General features: G+C 33.1%; 1 protein-coding gene across 1 annotated transcript; it reads right to left on the reverse strand.

Annotated features, from left to right (window-relative positions):
• Positions 1-6,384: 6,384 nt before the first annotated feature.
• LOC134728073 (RING finger protein 215-like) lies at positions 6,385-21,049 on the reverse strand. The gene is made up of 10 exons (XM_063592472.1): positions 20,731-21,049; positions 19,822-19,947; positions 19,115-19,186; positions 18,342-18,427; positions 15,523-15,577; positions 14,399-14,506; positions 13,435-13,548; positions 12,837-12,953; positions 8,273-8,375; positions 6,385-7,438 (listed from the first exon to the last, which is right to left on the reverse strand). Exons 1-10 carry the CDS (start codon positions 21,010-21,012, stop codon positions 7,407-7,409), a joined length of 1,095 nt encoding a protein of 364 aa, XP_063448542.1. The 5' UTR covers positions 21,013-21,049; the 3' UTR covers positions 6,385-7,406.
• Between the last annotated feature and the right edge of the window lie 2,796 nt (positions 21,050-23,845).

Raw genomic sequence — 23,845 nt, forward strand, 5'->3', positions numbered from 1 at the left:
CCCAGGTCTTTAATATGGTTGGTTAGTTTAGGATTACGTGTAGTCCTCTGGTACCTCGATTCTACAAGGAAGATGGAATTGCTAGCAGCAAACTTTGTAGTCACGAAGGCAAAATATGACACATCTAACTTGTCCTTTTATAATGTCTTATTTAACTATTATATTTGTACATAGATATATACATATGTACATGTTTTTCATCATTTTATATATTTGCATGGATGCAAATTAAACATGTTGATTAAACATCGCGTTTTTTTCTGCGTTTTAAGCACTTTTCCTGGATTTACTTTCACTTGGGACGCTTATTGCTAAATGCAAAGGTAATACATGGGTAGCTAAAACGAAATTGTAGACCAAAGTTGCTTCAAGGAGTAGCCGTCCGATTCCATTGGCGCACATTTTTTGATTTTTCCATCAACAAACTTTTTTTGGGGAGTGGAGTTTTTTTTGTAAGTTTGACTGTTAGGAGTTGGGATTATTTTTTTGGGGGGGAGGAGGGGTAAAAAGGATTTGTATACTGACAAAACTCAAAATAGTTACAAACAAGACTAATAGAATAGAATAACACAAATATTTATTTTACCGTTTTTGGGGCTCATTGCCCAGATTCAAACTAATCAAGCAAATTGTCATTTATGCAAAACATTTCATGAAAATACATCGAATACCAGTTTGGAAGGGTTAGCGCTATAGAACCAGGTTTAATCCAACATTTTCTACATTTGAAAATGCCTGTACCAAGTCAGGAATATGACAGTTCTTGTCCATTCGTTTTTGATGCGTTTTTTTATTTTATTTTGCCATGTGATTATATGGACTTTCCGAATTGATTTTCCTCTGAGTTCAGTTTTTTTGTGATTTTACTTTTTTTTTGTAAATAGTTTGGTGACGGTTTTACTTGTAGTATTTACAAATAATTCATATGAAGAAGTTGATGAGAAAACAGTTTATTCGGAGGGAATAAAGTTACGATACTGTTGTCATGTAATTAAGGATTGCATGTTTTGGTATTGATATTGAATTACTCATAAGGTCTTTGCATCAGAAATTAACATCTTATAAAAAAAAACTCTAGTTGTTGGCATGCTACGGATTATTATCTTTTCATATATTTTATGATAGTATGATACTAAACCCCTAACGGGAGGGATTGAACTTGATTTTCATATGATAAAGACATAATCTTTCAATCAAGTCACTAGATGCCTAGAAGATCAGGGATGTAAGGGTTAATTTAAATGAAACAGCTACCCAAAAAAGAAGTTCACAAACGACAGCATGAGATTCTAGGCCAAGACTATAGACATATGTATAGCGGTCAAAGTTAAATGCATGCACTACATAGTCTTCGTGTCAGTTGATACTAAAACCTATTTATCAAAAAAAGGACAAGAACACGTAAGGTTGGCAGAAACTATTACAAGTCCTTAAATAACTCGAACCCTGATAAGTCGAAGATTATAATAAGATACCGTTTGCGTTCTAACAAATTAATCTAACAACACGTCACTTTTGCTAGAAGTTAGAGACCACAGTCAGCTGTTTATCCGGTTCGTTAAGGACACTAATAAAACAGATGATCAATTCGCTTACACCAATCAACAATTCTGCAATCACCGGAGGTGTTTTTCGACGAATGAGGATGTCACTCTGTCAGCCCTGGATTGTGCCTTTATTTGTCATTTGATATTATTAATTGTATCTTATTTCATGTAATTCAAGATGCAGTAATGGTAAATATGTTGAGGAAATACCAATTTTGAATCAAAATGTTTAAATTAAAGAAAGAAAATATAAATAAAATTTGTCAAGCATTTTATCGGTTTGCATACACCTATCAACGATTTCTTAGATCGGACGTTGAACTATACAATAACATTTTATGTTAATTTCGAAGGTTAACGATACATATACAGGTTGTATATGAGGGAGGGGGCAAAGGGGGCAATACCTTTTTGTGTTAACCTGTTATGGTCCTTTTCAAGGTGTTGTTAACTGTTATCTGAGATCAATTTATTAAGCTTTTAACTGTTTTCATCCCACTTTGTTAACTGTTATCAGCACTTTTGCATTTTTTGTTAACTTTTTTTGCCAAAATCGAGGTGTTGTTAACATGTTAACGGACCTGCTATTGCCCCTCTCGTATATAATTCCGAAGACTAACACATGATGTTTACAGTTAATGTTTGTCGGAAGGAAATGTAAGGTTAGGGAAGAATCACGTGTACCATATTGATGAATTGATATGTTTATTACATGCACTGCTAAAGGCAACAGGATTTCTTGTTTAATACACAAATTCTAGTGATTACTTTATTTACTTTAACTTTATTTGATGGTCAAAAACTTGGATACTAGCTATATAGATTATTAAATTTTTAAATTCATTTTATTGGAAAGAGCACAATAGAGGCGTGATCCAAATACAGACAATCATAATATTAAGACAACATATAAAAGTTTCAAAGATCTTTTTCGTAGCAAAATATGTTGGTTTAATTTTTGAATTGTTGTTTGGATGGAGAGTTGTCTCATTGGCACTCACACCACATCTTCCTATATCTATTTCATTAAAAAGGAGAATATTTATTGCATGATATGAACCAGCAACGTGGTATGGTGACTACTGAAATAGCTATTCTCCAAAGACCAAATTATGTGGAAATAACTAGCTGAAGTCAGCTGTACGGCCTTCAACAATAATCAAAAGTAATAACGTATACTCAACTGTGCAAGTTGACAGACATGACAACATGAGAAACAATTCAACCGAAAAAAACATATGTACAATTAAGACGTGCAATAAACGAAAAACAGATATAAAAGACAGTAACCAGCGGCAACTACCGAATGAAGAAGATGTGGTATGAGTGTCAATGTGACAACTCTCCATCCAAGTAACAATTTGTAAAGGTAAACCATTATAGGTCATATATAACAGATATACATTATAAATACTGCCCTTATAGTTCCATCGTATGCTTTTACTACTTAACACTTTTAATAAAGATATTAAAAAAAAAGAATAACCCCAAATCAGCAACTCGTCTGATAAGTCCCGGCTCCTTCTCCAAGGATAAAATGATAGCATAGTGAATCCCATTACATACTATCATCACATGTTTCAATTAGATGGTAGGTAAAACTAAGGTGAAGTCACCTGAAGCAATTTGTTTCACCTTAGTAAAATTGATTGATATAACACCAAACGGAAAACATTTATTGCAACCAATAGTAAACAACATCACCCGATTATAATTAATAAAAAATAGAAATCTCTTCATTTGATTATCCTTACACAGAAGCGAGATACTGTAGATACGAATTTTAATCAGATGTAACAACACTGGACCGAATGCTTCTGCTAGCAGGAACATAAACAGACTGTTCATACCCGTAGACAGGGGGTCGTGGGTTTGGACGAGCCACCACTATGAAAACAAAAAAGCACCGTTAAAGTCAACATTCTGTTCGAATTGTGACTGATGAAGTAGAGTTCATTAGTCCAAATACCCCGCCCCCTAGAAATTCCTGGCTACGGGCCTGCTGTAACATGGTACACGAGCGGCAAATAAATCTAACGGTCTATCAAACGGATAAAATATATTAATAAGATCGTGGGAGGGTTAACATTATGGTTCAAATCTTACTCTAACCTGGGACAGTTTTTGTCTAACGACTCGGGGAATTTTGTAACTATAGTTTAGAAGAGTGCAAATAGTGAAATGTTTCGCCTGTTTTACATATGATTCAGTTTGTGTTGAATTTCCATAATATGAAGGTTTTACTGCAAGTATTACATAAACTAAACATTACCAATGACTAATGAATATGAGGTCAAGGTCATTTAACATCGCAAACAGACATTTATACATTAAATTAATACCTAACTCCAACTTAAATTATCTAATTTTTTTTGTAGTATCTGATAAACAGACAAAAAGCCAAAAAACTTAAAATTGACCAATGAATTGATAAACAGACATTAAAAAGCATAAAAACTTATTATTGACCAATGGACAATGAAAATTAGGTCAAGGTCAAACGAAAACTGTCAGACAGACATGAATATCTTATAATACACCTATCCCATACATAAAATGTAGAGGCCATATTGATTAAAGTATCAGAGAAAGACATAATACCACAAAGTTACACTTAGCATTGTTCACTGAACCATGAAAATTAGCTCAAGGTCAGATTAAGCAAGTCGGGCATGATCACCTTACAATCATTCAATACATGTATAGTTGACTTTGTCTTAAAGTGTCCAGGATGCTGAATTTACCACATACATCCGTAACCTTGATCTCGAATTAATAAAGTCAGGTCAAGGTCAGGAGAATTCTGTCAGACAGACATTATATCTGACAGTCTTTTTGTTAGATGTATATTTACTCTGCCATGTCCAGTCTGTAAGATGTTTCAGATGTTTTCTGCTTTACATCCGTCCGAGAAGTTTTCAACTGATTTGTATAGTTTGTTCTTATGTTGTACTATTACTCAACTTTTCTAGATTCGTGGTAAGAATTCAACCAAATTGTGAAGAGCTAAGGGGGACAATTGAATACAAAAATTTACATGGCTAGGTGAGTTGATAATTGGAACCAATATCTTTTGTTATTCCTATATAAATCGAATATAAAGACAATGTTAAATAGTTTTTATTTATGTATAATGATAACAAATAACAATGATAAACATTGACATGCATGAAACATAGACATAATTATATCACATAAACATGTATATATCATTACACACATCACATCTATCTATTATGGTTCAAAAACAGAATTATTGCCTTAATATTAAAGAATGTCAATAACATGTTTATTTTTTAGCATTTCTCAGCACATTCTTTTGCATATTATGCAATGTTTAAAATTTGTTTAAATAAATTAAAGAAAAATGTGTATTAAAAGGTTTCAAGTACAGAGTATTACATAATGTTGAATAAACGAAAAAAAATGTGTACCAGGTAATTCTTTTTATTGATCTGAATTTTAATCAAATAAATCAAAACTAGACAAAATCACTGATGATTTATACCTATAGTGGTGAATAAACTAAGTTTGTGTTGAAATACTATTGTAATAAAAACTAGAGGCTCCAAAGAGCCTGTGTCGCTCACCTTGGTCTATGTAAATATTAAACAAATGAAGCAGATGGATTCATGACAAAATTGTGTTGGTGATGGTGATGTGTTTGTAAATCTTACTTTACTAAACAGTCTTGCTGCTTACATTTATCTCTATCTATAATGAAATTGGCCCAGTAGTTTCAGTTGAAAATGTTAATAAAAATTTACAAATTTTATGAAAACTGTTAAAAATTTACTATAAAGGACAATAACTCCTTAGGGGGTCAATTGACCATTTCGGTCATGTTGACTTATTTGTAAATCTTACTTTGCTGAACATAATTGCTGTTTACAGTTTATCTCTATCTATAATAATATTCAAGATAATAACCAAAACAGCAAATTTCCTTAAAATTACCAATTCAGGGGCAGCAACCCAACAATGGGTTGTCAGATTCATCTGAAAATTACAGAGCAGATAGATCTTGACCTGATAAACAATTTTACTACCTGTCAGATTTGCTCTAAATGCTTTGGTTTTTGAGGTATAAGCCAAAAACTGCCTTTTACCCCTATGTTCTATTTTAGCTGTGGCGGCCATCTTGATTTGATGGTCAGGTCACCGGACACATTTTTAAAACTAGATACCCCAAAGATGATTGTGGCCAAGTTTGGATTAATTTGGCCCAGTAATTTCAGAGAAGAAGATTTTTGTAAAAGATAACTAAGATTTTCGAAAAATGGTTAAAAATTGACTATAAAGGGCAATAACTCCTAAAGGGGTCAACTGACCATTTCGGTCATGTTGACTTATTTGTAAATCTTACTTTGCTAAACATTATTGCTGTTTACAGTTTATCTCTATCTATAATAATATTCAAGATAATAACCAAAAACAGCAAAATTTCCTCAAAATTACCAATTCAGGGGCAGCAACCCAACAACGGGTTGACCGATTCATCTGAAAATTTCAGGGCAGATAGATCTTGACCTGATAAACATTTTTACCCCATGTCAGATTTCCTCTAAATGCTTTGGTTTTTGAGTTATAAGCCAAAAACTGCATTTTACCCCTATGTTCTATTTTTAGCCATGGCGGCCATCTTGGTTAGTTGACCGGGCCACGCCACACATTTTTTAAACTAGATACCCCAATGATGATTGTGGCCAAGTTTGATTCAATTTGGGCCAGTAGTTTCAGAGGAGAAGATTTTTGTAAAAGTTAACAACAACGACGGACGACGGACGACGGACGACAGACGACGGACGCCGACGGACGCCGGACGCAAAGCAAAACTTCGAGATTATACAGTAATCTATCATGAAAGACAAAATTTCAATAATTATGTCAGATATTTTAAAATCTACCTTCATTTCCTATCACATGCTTTTGGTAACATGTGTGAAAATTCTTGCATTTATATTAGGGATGTCAGTGATTATACCCAAGCATAGCTTGGTAATGTTGAGTATAGAATAACAAATTGATACTCTTTCAGCATATAATTGTTCCACCTAACAGACGTTCTAATGGAAACTTTGTTATAAACAATGTCATAATACCTGTTCCTGTTGGAACACATATTCTATACCATTTATTCCGTAAGGAACATTTACTGTAATATTTATTCCAGTGGAAATATTATTAAAGAATATCGTTTCCATTGGGAACTTGTATTATGAAGGAATTTCTATTCCGTGGCAACTCAACTAATTGGTTTCCTGTAAGACCATTGTCTTCTATTTTCTTACAATTGATTTAATTGTGAAAGCCTATAAGAGAACTAAATTAATCATAGTTACAATATGTTTTGTATGTATGTGCTAAATTGCTATTTAAACATCTCTAGAAATCTATCAATTGATAAACATGATAAAGTAGTGGGCATCATTCCACAGCATCTTTCCTAGGCATACATTTTTGGTGGAGATTCTGTTAATTAATCTAAAATTTTCTGTGTAATCAATGGTTGTGTTATTGTTGTATGTCTTTTTGGGGATTTTTGTTCATTAGTCTTGCCATGAATGGATTTGTTGCAATTCTGAGATACTATGGGAAGTATAAATTTCTATTTTCCTTAGGACTATTCTCTTCTAATTTGGAAGTTGTATTTTGTTTGAACAAACATGGTAAACGTCTAACAAACTTGGTATTCTTTGTAAATAATAGGACATAATAAAATATAAATGCCCTCTAAGATCACAAAGTTTCATGATAAATAATAAAAACTATTAAAAAAGGCAGTAAGTACAAACACCAAACACCCTGTATAATAATGTGTAGCATCAGGTAGACCAATTATTGGACATGCATTAGTGGTTAGTTACCAAGGAAACCACCATGTAGGGTCTCTGTAAACAAAAGGTTATAATTAATATGGATGATGAATATACAGACACAAATCAATGGCTGTTGAATACTTCATTTTAAATTGTTTCACATTTTTTTTTATCATGCTGTTTATAGCAGACAATATGGTATTGGTTTTGCTCATTGTTGAAGGCCATAAATCACCAATATCTACTAAAATCTACTTTGATGGATAGTTGTCTCATTAGCCATCATACTAATTCTCCTTATTCATATATTGTATTGCGTGACTGTCTTGTTGATTATTACAATATATCCTGTTAGACTAATAATTGAATTATTTTAGAAAATCAACTCTTAAATTTTGTATGTGGTTTAAATCATCTCTGCACTTTAAAGTTGGACAATTTTGCTAAATTAACAGCTCAGAATTCACATAAAAATCGCCCCATTCATAAACTTAATATTAGATGAAGATCTAAATCAGAGACCAGAAAAGTTGAAAATAAAACCGTTCAGACATGACTGGCTTAAAAATTATAATTATTATGTATATTTGTGGTAAATTTGCAAGTTATAGAAGACTGTTGACTCTCTGTATGCCTTTTGTTTTAGTTTTTAGTATTGATGTATTTTTTTCTGTTTCACAAACATGTCTTCCTAAATATTTCCCCTTACTTATAGATTTTATTTTTATTGGCCATGGTTCCTTTTAAATCAATGTGCTCTATTCCCCTTATGATTTTGGTTGTTTGTATATTGCCCTTGTTTTCTGTCATAAATACCATCACTCTACTCTCTGGTATGAAACTGAATTGGATTTTTTTTTATTATCAATTAACCTAAATCATGGTCTGCCTATAATTTCCACTTACCAACAATATTGAGTTTACACAGTGGACAAGTCCTGTTTTTCACCAACCAAGGGTCGACACATTTGGTGTGGAACTCGTGAGAACATGGAAGCACCCGTAATTTCTGTCAATTAGAAATATTGCAATATATGACATGAATTTTAAATTTTTCTGTCAAACTTTTTATTTGGTTACATAGTTTATGTAGAGCAATGTGTCTCATAGCTTTAGATAAATTTTAAGAAGATTCCCATGATTGTCCTCTGTTACAAAATCCTCATATCAAAGAACATGTGTGCAGGAAGTAAGAATTCCTTTCGTTTTGCCTTAATTTTAAACTGCAATCTATTGAGCAATGGAATAATTGAGGCAACATTGTGAACTGGAGTTATCTTCCTTTGTTTTAACAAGTGTAAGTAGAACATATGTATTCATTTGCCATACACTAAGTTCTGCAACTCATGAAATTTTGAATAAAACAAATTTATTCAGGCAAATACTGTTCTCCACATACTCAGCATTTGATAACTTGATAAAGTCCCATAAACTAAGTATATACGTTAAATCATAAAAATTGCAATGTTTGTTGTCATACCTGAAAAGAAATTCGATTCCTCCTTAATGACCTGTTAAGGTTTACAAGTCTACACTCCCCTAACTAATTAATTACCTGTTTAGGACTGAACTGGTCTAAACATATTGCAAATATATCCCCTGACATATCATATGATACTACACTCCCCCTAACTAATTAATAACCTGTTTAGGACTGAACTGGTCTAAACATATTGCACATATATCCCCTGACATATCATATGATACTACACTCCCCCTAACTAATTAATTACCTGTTTAGGACTGAACTGGTCTAAACATATTGCACATATATCCCCTGACATATCATATGATACTACACTCCCCCTAACTAATTAATTACCTGTTTAGGACTGAACTGGTCTAAACATATTGCACATATATCCCCTGACATATCATATGATACTACACTCCCCCTAACTAATTAATTACCTGTTTAGGACTGAACTGGTCCAAACATATTGCACATATATCCCCTGACATATCATATGATACTACACTCCCCCTAACTAATTAATTACCTGTTTAGGACTGAACTGGTCTAAACATATTGCACATATATCCCCTGACATATCATATGATACTACACTCCCCCTAACTAATTAATTACCTGTTTAGGACTGAACTGGTCTAAACATATTGCACATATATCCCCTGACATATCATATGATACTACACTCCCCCTAACTAATTAATTACCTGTTTAGGACTGAACTGGTCTAAACATATTGCACATATATCCCCTGACATATCATATGATACTACACTCCCCCTAACTAATTAATTACCTGTTTAGGACTGAACTGGTCTAAACATATTGCACATATATCCCCTGACATATCATATGATACTACACTCCCCCTAACTAATTAATTACCTGTTTAGGACTGAAGTGGTCCAAACATATTGCACATATATCCCCTGACATATCATATAATACTACACTGCCCCTTAACTAATTAATAACCTGTTTAGGACTGAACTGGTCTAAACATATTGCAAATATATCCCCTGACATATCATATGATACTACACTCTCCCTAACTAATTAATTACCTGTTTAGGACTGAACTGGTCTAAACATATTGCACATATATCCCCTGACATATCATATGATACTACACTCCCCCTAACTAATTAATTACCTGTTTAGGACTGAACTGGTCTAAACATATTGCACATATATCCCCTGACATATCATATGATACTACACTCCCCCTAACTAATTAATTACCTGTTTAGGACTGAACTGGTCTAAACATATTGCACATATATCCCCTGACATATCATGATACTACACTCCCCCTAACTAATTAATTACCTGTTTAGGACTGAAGTGGTCCAAACATATTGCACATATATCCCCTGACATATCATATAATACTACACTGCCCCTTAACTAATTAATAACCTGTTTAGGACTGAACTGGTCCAAACATATTGCACATATATCCCCTGACATATCATATGATACTACACTCCCCCTAACTAATTAATTACCTGTTTAGGACTGAACTGGTCTAAACATATTGCAAATATATCCCCTGACATATCATATGATACTACACTCCCCCTAACTAATTAATTACCTGTTTAGGACTGAACTGGTCTAAACATATTGCACATATATCCCCTGACATATCATATGATACTACACTCCCCCTAACTAATTAATTACCTGTTTAGGACTGAACTGGTCCAAACATATTGCACATATATCCCCTGACATATCATATGATACTACACTCCCCTAACTAATTAATAACCTGTTTAGGACTGAACTGGTCTAAACATATTGCACATATATCCCCTGACATATCATATGATACTACACTCCCCCTAACTAATTAATTACCTGTTTAGGACTGAACTGGTCTAAACATATTGCACATATATCCCCTGACATATCATATAATACTACACTCCCCCTAACTAATTAATTACCTGTTTAGGACTGAACTGGTCTAAACATATTGCACATATATCCCCTGACATATCATATGATACTACACTCCCCCTAACTAATTAATTACCTGTTTAGGACTGAACTGGTCTAAACATATTGCACATATATCCCCTGACATATCATATGATACTACACTCCCCTAACTAATTAATTACCTGTTTAGGACTGAACTGGTCTAAACATATTGCAAATATATCCCCTGACATATCATATGATACTACACTCCCCCTAACTAATTAATTACCTGTTTAGGACTGAACTGGTCTAAACATATTGCACATATATCCCCTGACATATCATATGATACTACACTCCCCCTAACTAATTAATTACCTGTTTAGGACTGAACTGGTCTAAACATATTGCACATATATCCCCTGACATATCATATGATACTACACTCCCCCTAACTAATTAATTACCTGTTTAGGACTGAACTGGTCTAAACATATTGCACATATATCCCCTGACATATCATATGATACTACACTCCCCCTAACTAATTAATTACCTGTTTAGGACTGAACTGGTCTAAACATATTGCACATATATCCCCTGACATATCATATGATACTACACTCCCCCTTACTAATTAATTACCTGTTTAGGACTGAACTGGTCTAAACATATTGCACATATATCCCCTGACATATCATATGATACTACACTCCCCCTAACTAATTAATTACCTGTTTAGGACTGAAGTGGTCCAAACATATTGCACATATATCCCCTGACATATCATATAATACTACACTGCCCCTTAACTAATTAATAACCTGTTTAGGACTGAACTGGTCCAAACATATTGCACATATATCCCCTGACATATCATATGATACTACACTCCCCTAACTAATTAATTACCTGTTTAGGACTGAACTGGTCTAAACATATTGCACATATATCCCCTGACATATCATATGATACTACACTCCCCCTAACTAATTAATTACCTGTTTAGGACTGAACTGGTCTAAACATATTGCACATATATCCCCTGACATATCATATGATACTACACTCCCCCTAACTAATTAATAACCTGTTTAGGACTGAACTGGTCTAAACATATTGCAAATATATCCCCTGACATATCATATGATACTACACTCCCCCTAACTAATTAATTACCTGTTTAGGACTGAAGTGGTCCAAACATATTGCACATATATCCCCTGACATATCATATAATACTACACTGCCCCTTAACTAATTAATAACCTGTTTAGGACTGAACTGGTCCAAACATATTGCACATATATCCCCTGACATATCATATGATACTACACTCCCCCTAACTAATTAATTACCTGTTTAGGACTGAACTGGTCTAAACATATTGCACATATATCCCCTGACATATCATATGATACTACACTCCCCCTAACTAATTAATTACCTGTTTAGGACTGAACTGGTCTAAACATATTGCACATATATCCCCTGACATATCATATGATACTACACTCCCCCTAACTAATTAATAACCTGTTTAGGACTGAACTGGTCCAAACATATTGCAAATATATCCCCTGACATATCATATGATACTACACTCCCCCTAACTAATTAATTACCTGTTTAGGACTGAACTGGTCTAAACATATTGCACATATATCCCCTGACATATCATATGATACTACACCCCCCCTAACTAATTAATTACCTGTTTAGGACTGAACTGGTCCAAACATATTGCACATATATCCCCTGACATATCATATGATACTACACTCCCCCTAACTAATTAATTACCTGTTTAGGACTGAACTGGTCCAAACATATTGCAAATATATCCCCTGACATATCATATGATACTACACTCCCCCTAACTAATTAATTACCTGTTTAGGACTGAACTGGTCTAAACATATTGCACATATATCCCCTGACATATCATATGATACTACACTCCCCCTAACTAATTAATTACCTGTTTAGGACTGAACTGGTCTAAACATATTGCACATATATCCCCTGACATATCATATGATACTACACTCCCCCTAACTAATTAATTACCTGTTTAGGACTGAACTGGTCTAAACATATTGCACATATATCCCCTGACATATCAAACTTATATTTCTTTGTTTTCATCAACATCAGAGATTCTTGAGCTAACCTTCTTAGTGATCTCTGAAAAAATGTATATGTTTGATAGCATTGTTTTAAACAAACATGTCATTTAAAAAAGAAACAGAATTAGTGTTTGGTATTAGTCTGATGAAGAATGCCATGTAGAAAAACACTTTAATTCACAACTTGAGGTGCAAAAATAAACACAAACAAATCATTATTAGTATTAATTGAGGAAAGTAGATATTGTTATGAATTTATATACATTTGTCTTTGACATTCTGTTGTTTCAGACTGTAGGCTGATATATCATTTTTTTTTGTGTTGTTGGTTTGGACTTTGTTTGAAAGTACGAATATTGTGATATTAAAATTTGCCCCTACAAACATTTTTGATATTATTTAAATCCCTTATGCAAAGCTTCAATTCCTTGACTGACTTTGGCTATACTTTTTGAAGTAATAACTAACAGCATATTAAACTTAGAGTCACAAGGATGATATTAGACCAGGTTTGACTGTAAGTATTAAATGGATTATACCTCTATATCACTGTCTCCATCTCCCACATCTATAAGTCTTGTCTTGATGGCCACTAAGATCATCAAGGTCAATAAAATGGAGTAGAAAAAGTTCCAGAAGTTGGCAGGATCAGCCTGAATAAAAGTGATATAATCAGTAATTATAATTAACCTTTATATACTGTATATATAACAGACAGAAAATGATTCAGGTCATATACATATAAACAATATACAATCATGATAATTAGACTGTACTTTATATTGTTGTTTTCCTTCAAGTTGCATTTGTGTTTTTGTTGTGTTTTAAACCAATAGTCATGATGATAAATTTATGTGTCTGTGTGTGCATTATTATACCTATTGTAATTCAACTCAACAACAAAAATACTTAATTGACACTGGGTTTCTGTTACCCCACCCTTTTCACTTAATTCAGATCTTAAAATTGTATAACTTTTCATATATTACCTAGGTAAAATTGTAATCTTTTCCCATATTGGTTGGGTTTTGTCCAGTGTGTTGGAAAAATGAAATATTTAAGTAAAATTCTGAGTGTAATGTTTGCTAAGTGTGAGACTTTCAGCTGTGAAAAAGTGACAGGGCTTTTCATATTCTAGTTATTGAAAATTCAACGACCTTACCATATATTTCTGATATTTTTCCCAAACTTATCCCATATTTTTAAGCTTGAAAAAGTTACCTATTTATAAACATGTCCTATCACCTTGTATTTAGGAAGTGGCCCCCTGGAGACTGTACAACATGTTCCTGTGCCTTTCTCAGTTCAGCAACACCTACTACAAATACCCAAAAGACAATTTTTACTTCGTCAGTTAAATGTTAGAATGAGCAAGCAGAGCACAGGGTTATAGCTGTATGTTGACCTCTAGATGTTTTGACCTTGGGGACTGTTAGACAGCTATCTCATCCAAGCATGTCTTATATTTTGTTTAGTCCAGCACAAATGACTTTTAAAACCTACCTTTTCTTCATTTTCCTGATGACCAAGGCAGACAACTCCGTCCCATTCATGATAACCCTTCCCATAAGTCCTGCCACATGCAGACCACAGAGTCAAGGTAGGGTAGATCTGAAATTGAAGATAAAATTAAGTCAAAATTGACTAATTCTGAAAATCATTTGTTTTTAAAGTCATTTAACACATGAATAAATAATTTAATACCATTTGTTCTGTCACAGAATAGACATAATTATAAGTCTAATTCTGAAATACTTTAACTTCAGAATGTTTTGCTATTTTCTATTTATTGCTATGTGATATGTTTTGCAGAAATAAATACCTGCAGATAAATTTGATAGCTTTATTTGTAAACTGCAATTCCTGCCATTTTGATGTACTTTTGGCATATAGTAGCAAAAACATGTGCAAAGCTAGTGGTATATGAATAATATTGTTTTATACATTCTACAAGTCATTTCCACGAATCACAACTATGTTTTTCGATTATATACATCAATTTGTTAAATTCACATATGATTCTGCCCTATCTTAAATTCTGGAGACCTAAAATAGTCAACACATTTTCAATTTCTAAAATTCAAAACTGACATATTCTTATGTTGTACTGTTATACCACTGTCCCAGGTTAGGGGAGGGTTGGGATCCCGCTAACATAATTAACCCCGCCACATTATTTATGTATGTGCCTGTCCCATGTCAGGAGCCTGTAATTCAGTGGTTGTTGTTTGTTACATATTTGTTTGTGTTCATTTTTTTTACATAAATAAGGCCGTTAGTATTTTCGTTTGAATTGCTCATTGTTGAAGGCAGTACGGTGACCAAAAGTTGTTAATGTTTGTGTTATTTTGGTCTTTTGTGGATAGTTGTCACATTGGCAATCATACCACATCTTCTTTTTTATATAGAAATTAATATTGAATTGGACTCATGTTTGAAACTCATATTTCACCATGTTTCAGGCATATTTGTTGTAAAAAAGGCTTTGAGTAAGTAATTTTTTGTTGGTTTGTTAATCATAAATTAGCCATTTTGTTTTTACCCCTGGACATAAACTTTTTATGTCCCTCTTAGATGAGTCCAAGAAAGGACACTCACTTTATTATCTCCTTTTACTTCATACTTACCACAATATTATGTCTTGTCATGTTGATCCTAATGCTAGCCTTAGACTTTATTTTACTGGAACAAAGAAGAAAACAAATTACTTTTCTTTCAGAAATTAAATGATTTTATTGGGAAAGTAACTACACAAGACATGTTCCATAACTATATTAAGAATGGTTATGGGGTAGAAATTCAAAAAAAAAAGAAGAAAATAATGTGGAGGCAAATCAAAATAATAAGAGAAATGCTTCAGATGTGAAATGTTTGAGAAGGATATTAGTGTAAACATATTTTATTAATTAAATTCAGGTAAAGTCATGTACTCAAATAGGCATTTACATATTAATACAAGTAAAATAATTAATAGGATCCAGAAACAAGCTGTTCGCTGATATCAATCCGTTTCCTAATAAGAACATTTCATATTGTAATACTCAAGGAGTAGAATGTTAAAAAAAACTAGATACCATTGTGATGGGAGCCATCTCTGTGGGCCCCGCTGTCAATAATGTGGGTTAAATAAGTTGTATGGATAATCTGATATGAAGCATTATTTGAAGTTATTACATAGTCTCATGTGTGATTTTATTCTAAGATTTTAAGTTAAAACTGATAAATATTCTCAACTTACTTTCATAGTATAATAGTGATATGACTGCATGATGTGAACTCATTGTTGACTACTCTAAGGTGACTTCTGGATATATGGATTGATATTTGTCACACATTTTTAGAATTATGCCTTCAATATATTATGACCCATATAGTATAAAGGATGAAATATTAACTGTTCTCGAGAGATAGAGCGGACACAATTTGTTAAGAACAACGAACAGATGGACAGACCGACAGACTGACCTTTGACTTAGGATGCATACATTATGACACATTCTCTGGTGTTGGTTAATATATATGTTCAGTTGAAAATGTTTGTCAGGTATAAAGTATGAAATAATAACAGCTGTCCTCTCAAAATATAGTGTGGATCAAATTTGTTAGCGATGGACAGACCAATAGACAGACAGACCTTTGACCTAGGAAGTTGTACATACAACATGACACACCCTCTGGTGTTGGTTAAAATGGATGTCAAGTATAATATTTGAAATCATAACAGTTCTCAAAATATAGAGCGGATGCGATCTTCACCACAGGACACGGGGTTGTCAACTGAAACCAAAGTTTTTTTTTACCTTGACTTTTGACCTAGGAAGTTGTACATACATCATGACACGCCCTCTGGTGGTGGTTAATAAACATGTAAAGTATAAAGTATGAAATCATAATGGTTCTCTAGATATGGAGCGGACACAAAGTTAAAGTGTTAAGGACGGACGGACAGACTGGTCACTATAGGGCGGGCCCTAATAACAATGGTACTCTAGATGGAAAGAAAAAAAACATATAATAAGGTTGTGACACACAAGAAAGAAGAAAAAAATATACATCGGAAAATTCAATAATAAAGTGTATGATTTTGAACGGACACAATTATTTAAGATATAAGTATTACTTGTTGAACAAGATGTGTGCTATCATATGACAAATCTTTTGCTACTGAGTATACATTTTTGAACTTCCAAGAATATTTCAATGTTTTGTTTGTAGCTGAAATTTGTTGAACCATGTAGCAAGATTTCTTCTGACAATAAATGTATTTTATTGATATTATAAAAATGCTGTTCACGCATAATGTGAAAACGGGGGCAGTGCAACAAGTAGTGCGCTGTTGTTTCTATAGCATCACATAAACAAAGTGGCAAGGCCACTAAATTTTTAACAAAAGATGATGATTTAGAGAACTGCATTGCATATGAAGTCTTGAGTGATAAATTTGACCTAATCGCTTACCAATGTAAAAATAATTTCAAGGTTTAGTCACCCGAGACTGGACACAATTCCTGAATGCCCCCACCGAAGTACTGGCCTTAGCATTCTCAGGGAGGAGATTCCATGAATGAACAGTTGCCGGTAAATAATAGTTGTTCGAACAGGGGGGATTAGGGACAAGTTTCTTGTATTATGATTATGTATGGTTGCATGGGATTCTGGAACTAAGGTTGATAAATATTCCGGAGTAATATTATTTTTCATCTTGTAAAAATAAATTAATCTGTGGGTCTCCCTTTTGATCTTTAAGCTTTTCCCTACCAGTTTCAAGATGTAATCTCTCTAGGGACAACAACCTAGTACCCCCAGTCAAAGACCAATTTAAATGTTCGTAGAACATTCACTCGTTTGTATGCCTTTCTGGTTATTACATCAATATGTTTATGCCAAGTGCCATCGTTTGAAATATGTAATCCAAGTTGTTTATGTGTTGATACCTCAGTTACAGTTATGTTATCCATGTTAAATTTTGGATGATCAGGTTTGTGAAGTTTCCGTGAAATCGTCATGATCTCAGTTTTCTGGGGTTAAAGGTCACTAGCTAATCTGAAGACCGTCTATGGATATTTGCGAGATCACTATTCAAGTTGTTTGCTGATTCTTGGGGGTCATCTACTATCAAATATAAACTTGTATCATCAGCAAACAACTTAATAGTAGACTGTATATCAGATATGATATCCTTGATAAATATCAAAAATAAAAGAGGACCCAGGATCGCCCCCTGGGATATCCATTGTAGATGTTCCATTTATTGACAAAGATTTAGATAGATGTACATAAATAAATCAATACTTTGCACATCTATGAATATCATAACTTGGTATGTAAATGTATCATATATACATTTATTTCAAATATCATACACTAACCATTATCTGAACTTCAAGGGTGTAGAATCGAGTATTGCTTGTGTATAAATAAGTTGTCCTATAGTATACTTTCCTACCTTTTAAGGACCACAATCATATCTGTAATATTCTCTAAAGCTTCCACAATTATCACAGGAAAAGAAAACATCTGCTTTACTTCAAGCTAAAATATAAATTGTTCTACATTGGAACACAGATGATGTCCCTGTTTGCCAACAACATTATAAAGGGACATAACTAGAGAACTGTAAAAGTACCACCAAATTTGAACTTGATTTGTGTTTAATGGTGATATACATTGTGTATCAGTTTCATAATATTTGGTTGGGGCAAACTAAAGATAAGGAATGGAATCAAAAATTTCAGCAATTTTCCCATTTTTAAAGGGGCTCAACTCAAGAACAGAAAAGTTAGTAAAAGTGGCACAAACCAAGTTCGAACTTGATCTGATCTGGTAATAAGTATTGTGTATACGTTTCATAACATTTGGTTGAGGCAAACTTGCTGTTCTGTGTTGAAGGCTGTACCTTGACCTACAATGATTTACTTTTATAAATTGGTATTTAGTTTAAACATATTTGTTTATAGTGGATTGGGAAACAAGTTTTGCAACTTATATTAATCCCTTTCAACTTTTCGGGTGCAAGTGCTGCCTTGTAGCGGCATTAGCCTACTCTTTTTCGAAATCTACAAGGGTGTCTTTAACGTGCAAGAGATAAATTGGTATTTGGATAGAGAGTTGTCTCATTGGCACTTATACCACATCTTTCTATATCTATTTTAAATTTTAAAGTAAGAGCAACTAATTTTGGGACACATGTACCTCCTTCCATATTTGTATCATACTTACCTCTTTCAGAATATCTTGGTTAAGAGTAAGAATAATAATAGCTGATGCTCCAAACATCAGGGCTTTCTGCATCTATAATAGGAAATGATTTATCATTAGTTAAAGAACATTTCTTAATCCCAAAAGACAATTACTTTTTATCATAATTAGGCAGATTTCTGATCATTCAATTTACAATGTTTATAGTAACTGCAATAAGTATAGAGCTTGATATACTTTTTCAGCACTTGTCTTGTTTTGAAAGCTATATCTTGTCTTTTTTTTTAAAGCTATATCAACCATGACCCCTAGATGTCATTTGGTTTGATTTTTTAAAACAGGGCTCTTGTTGGTTTTGATACCCCATTGGTATATATACACATCACAAAACCCTTCATTTATAATAATGTTTTCATAAAAAAAACCATTTTGTTAAGAGATGTCTTTGCTCTTACTCCTTGATCAGTGCATGTGCTTGGCAAATATCATATGTGAAAATGATTTAACATATATATATTAGGAATAAAACAAAATACCATTTGCAACTGATGTTGACCTGCTTATACAAGATCAATACTTTGAGCTATTTTGCAGATGAATTTAAATTTGTCAGAACTAATTTGCCTCATCATGCCAGGGAAATACACATTTCAAATTATTATGCTGTAAAGCCCCACTTTTTAATGTTTTAACCCTTTTATTTCATGATGAGACTTATCAAAGCATACCCTGTCTATAACTGATGGACAACCATCATCTAGTGTGCCTCTCTCTGGGTAATGGAACACAGCTATCCAGTCTTGTGGTAGTCTGGCATAACTCTCACCATCCTTTTTCCCACAATCAGAGTCAGCCTAAAAACAGTCATATCATGCAATAATGAACAGTGTCAGGTCAAACTTTTGCTCAAAACATGTTGTCCTCATTTTCTCATCTTATTTTATAGCACTAGCTTCAGTTAAAAGAGTGATAATCAAATAAAAAATTATGAGTCTGTTTTATGGAATGATCTACATATTTTGTACCTGATGATTTAAAAAAAAATGATAATTTAGTCAGTTTAAAAATATTTGGAAGTCAAGCAATGGAAATGACTGAACATGCAGTTTCAAGTGAGTTTGTGCAGATTATAAATTAATATATTATGTTAGAGCTTTACTATTTAGATTAAAACCCTTTTTTAATACTTTATACTAAATGTATGTGAATTTCACCAGTTTTTAATTCATGCTTAGTTTACAATATATGTTTTTAGCTTTAAATACCTACTTCTTACCTAGCTTATATTCTACTTGATTACCATGATTACATGCTTTAAGTGCTTCATTTCCTGCTGTGTAATTTATCTCATGTGTTGTATTGTTATGAATGTCTTGTATGTACATTACAGCTTATGTCATAACTAGGTTTGAATAGTAGGCCATTTTTTTATTGTGAAAGGGAGATAATTTGCAATGATATTAAAGTGGTTGCCATGAAGCCTTTGAACTAAGAGGGCAGGAAGATAATAAAAGTCATATTTATATGACTGGAAGCTCAAAAGAGCATTCGACCTTAGGAGAGGATTATAGAAGGTCAAAGGTTAAGGAGAAATGTTTTGGTTTTTTTCAAAATTAATTTTGAATGACATTCCGTACCATATGTAATCTTCCATTTGCTTTAGCAGTTTTACCAATGCTTGCAAATCTTCCTTTAATGTGTTGTAGCAGAATATTTTCATTATCTTCTCTTCCAAAGTTGACATCGTCGACACCTTGACCTGACAGCTGAGGCTGTCCACTAGAAAACTCATGTTTATGAATGTTTATCACCGCAAATTCCTCTGCTGCAGAGAGAATAGGTGTCAATGATATTAAGTACAACAATACGGCAAACGATTTAGAGTTTCTAGACTTATTATGATTATGAAACGTTCCCATTTGTGAGTCCGTCTGTAATGTTATGATTAAATACACCTTTTGCTTCTCTATTTCTGAAGAGCAACAGGTGCCCGATCTATCTAAATACCAAAATATATATACAACGTACTTCTAAAATGTTTAACTCATTTATTTTGAGTGGTTTGATATTCTGAAACATAAACCTGAATTATTTCAAATGGAGTCATGCAATTGATTAACTTGTGTCCAAAAGGAGTCTGCCTCATTTGCTCAACTCACATGATATCAAAATAAAAAAACATATTTATCAAATTTTCTATTTAATGTTTTCAGAACCTGGTTGACTTAGATAAAAGTTAGATTTTTTTTCATAATGCGAAATAAACAAAAAGGTAAAATTTTTACAAAATGTCAAAACATAAATAAGGAGTTGATAAATGATTATTAATGGTTTCAGTGGTACTCATGTCCCGGAATAGAAGTTCCAAATGGAAAAACTATTCTGGAATATTATTTCCACAGGAATAAATATTACAGTAGATGTTCCTAACGGAATAAATAGTATAGAATATTTGTTCCGACAGGTACAGGTATTATGACATTGTTTATAATAAAGTTTCCACTGGAACTTCTGTTAGGTGGAACAAATATACGTTGACACTAAAATGGTCATATACCACATCTTCTCATATCTGTTTTTATAATTCTTTAGAACTTGTATTGCTCACTATTTTTGCTTCTTGCAGGAACAAAATTGGGCAAATATGAAGCCTCTTCCCAGGCACTTGTTTTTTTTATATCATGTTTGCAAGCTGATAAATTAATTCAGAATCTGAGAAATGATGGCATCTTTGAAGATCTTAAATAAGTGATCATTTGGCTGTATACAGTTTCTTTTTATATCATTTATAAATTTCAAGATAAAAGGTGACAGCTGAACAGTCTTGTCTTTTTACTTTTCATGATTAAATTTATTTAGCTATTAGTTATAAGAAGGTTTTAATACAAGTATCACATACATTGGACATGACAATGATCCACTGAAATGAGTTCAAGGTTAGATGAGGAATGCCAGACAGACATGTACACTTTTCTATCATTCCATACACCAAATATAATGGCCCTATTACTTATAGTACCCCAGAAAAAGACAAAATCTCAGAAACTTAACATTGACAAATGATTAGCATGATAATGAGGTTAAGGTTACATGTATATGGAACCTGCCAGATTGTAAACCTTACAATGATCCTGTACACATAGGGGGGGGGGGGGGCAATACCTTTTTGTGTTAACCTGTTATGGCCCTTTTCAAGGTGCTGTTAACTGTTATCCGAGATCAATTTAACCCACCAGCATTTATGCTTTTTTGTTAACTGTTTTTGCCAAAATTGAGGTGTTAACATGTTAACGGACCCCCTATTGCCCCCAACTAAATATGTATCATATCTGACCTATTGCGCATAGTGTCTGATAAACTTCAGAGCACCTTGCCCAACTGTACTGTCTCTGCCCAGAGTCCTGAATCTTTCATGGACCAGTTCCATCATTAAACTCATTTGACATGTTTTACTTGCAACCAGCTGTGTTTGGTCATTAAAATTTAAAACAAATATATTCATGCACACATTCCAATGGTGTAGCACAAAAGTCAACCAGCTGAAGGTTACCACTTACTATAAGAAGACAGACATGTACACCTTAATCATTCCATAAACCAAATGTAAATTACCTATATAAAGTATCTGATATACTGGCAAAACCATGTAAACTTTATATTGACAAATGAATCATGAAAATATGGTTGAGGTTACACAAAACCAGTCAAGACAGACATGTACATCTTACAATCATATCATACACTAGTTAATATAATTAGTCTTTTGCTTACATGTAGTACAAATGTATCTATTAAATTGGCAAAACCATGAAAATTAAAAATTTGTAAGGGTTCCTCGGAACCCAGTGTCTCACCTACTTTTGCTGTTAATCACACTCAACAAAAATGGGGAAAAAAATAAATAAAACTATTCCTTAAAATACAATCTTTTGATTGTCAGAAGCTTCTGTTCAAGTTTGGTAAAAACCAGGCTAGTTTAAGAATCTTAAAAATGTTTTAAAACTTTAACTGCAGACTGTATGTTATGTTAACTGAAAGAAAAACTAAGTCCATTTATAAGTAAAATACAGAAAAAATGTGCAAAATTAACTTCTGGATACTATCTTCTGATCATAAACAAGCTTCTGGCCAAGTTTCGCACAAATCCAGGACAGTTTAAGAAAGTTATTAAAATTTTAAAACTTTAACCACAGAGTGCATGCAAAGGTTCCTGGCAGAAAAACGATGTCCATCTATAAGTAAAATACGGAAAAAATGGAATTTTGTTTTTACAAAATTTACTCCTGGATACTATCTTATGAACAAGCTTCTGTCCAAGTTTGGTAGAAATGCAGGATATTTCAAAAACTTTAACCACAGAGTGAATATTTGTGGATGCTGCTGCCGACACTGACGACGATGACACCGGCGCTGATGGAATGTAGGATCACTATGTCTTGCTTTTTCAACTAAAGTCGAGGGCTTGACAAAAATGAAGCCAATGTCATGTCATTTAAAACCTGCCAAGTAGATATGTACACATAAGATAATTCATTTCACCAAATATAAAGTATCTGAGAAATTGACCCAACAACAAAAACTTCACATTGCCAATTGAACCCTGAAAAAGAGGTTATGTTTAGATAAACCACACCAGTCAGACATGTACAATGTTTAGATAAACCCCACCAGTCAGACATGTACAATGTTTAGATAAACCCCACCAGTCAGACATGTACAATGTTTAGATAAACCCCACCAGTCAGACATGAA

Source organism: Mytilus trossulus, chromosome 8, assembly GCF_036588685.1.
Source record: "Mytilus trossulus isolate FHL-02 chromosome 8, PNRI_Mtr1.1.1.hap1, whole genome shotgun sequence".
Lineage (NCBI taxonomy): Eukaryota > Metazoa > Mollusca > Bivalvia > Mytilida > Mytilidae > Mytilus > Mytilus trossulus.

What these genes read in the sequence shown, in the direction of transcription:
- LOC134728073 (XM_063592472.1), bottom strand. Translation starts at nt 21,012, where the DNA reads ATGGGAACGTTTCATAATCATAATAAGTCTAGAAACTCTAAATCGTTT. An exon ending in CAAATGGAAGATTACATATG is followed by an intron (nt 19,948 to 20,730) that starts GTACGGAATGTC and finishes GACTGTTTTTAG; the next exon opens with GCTGACTCTGATTGTGGGAA. An exon ending in GTCCATCAGTTATAGACAGG is followed by an intron (nt 19,187 to 19,821) that starts GTATGCTTTGAT and finishes TTCCTATTATAG; the next exon opens with ATGCAGAAAGCCCTGATGTT.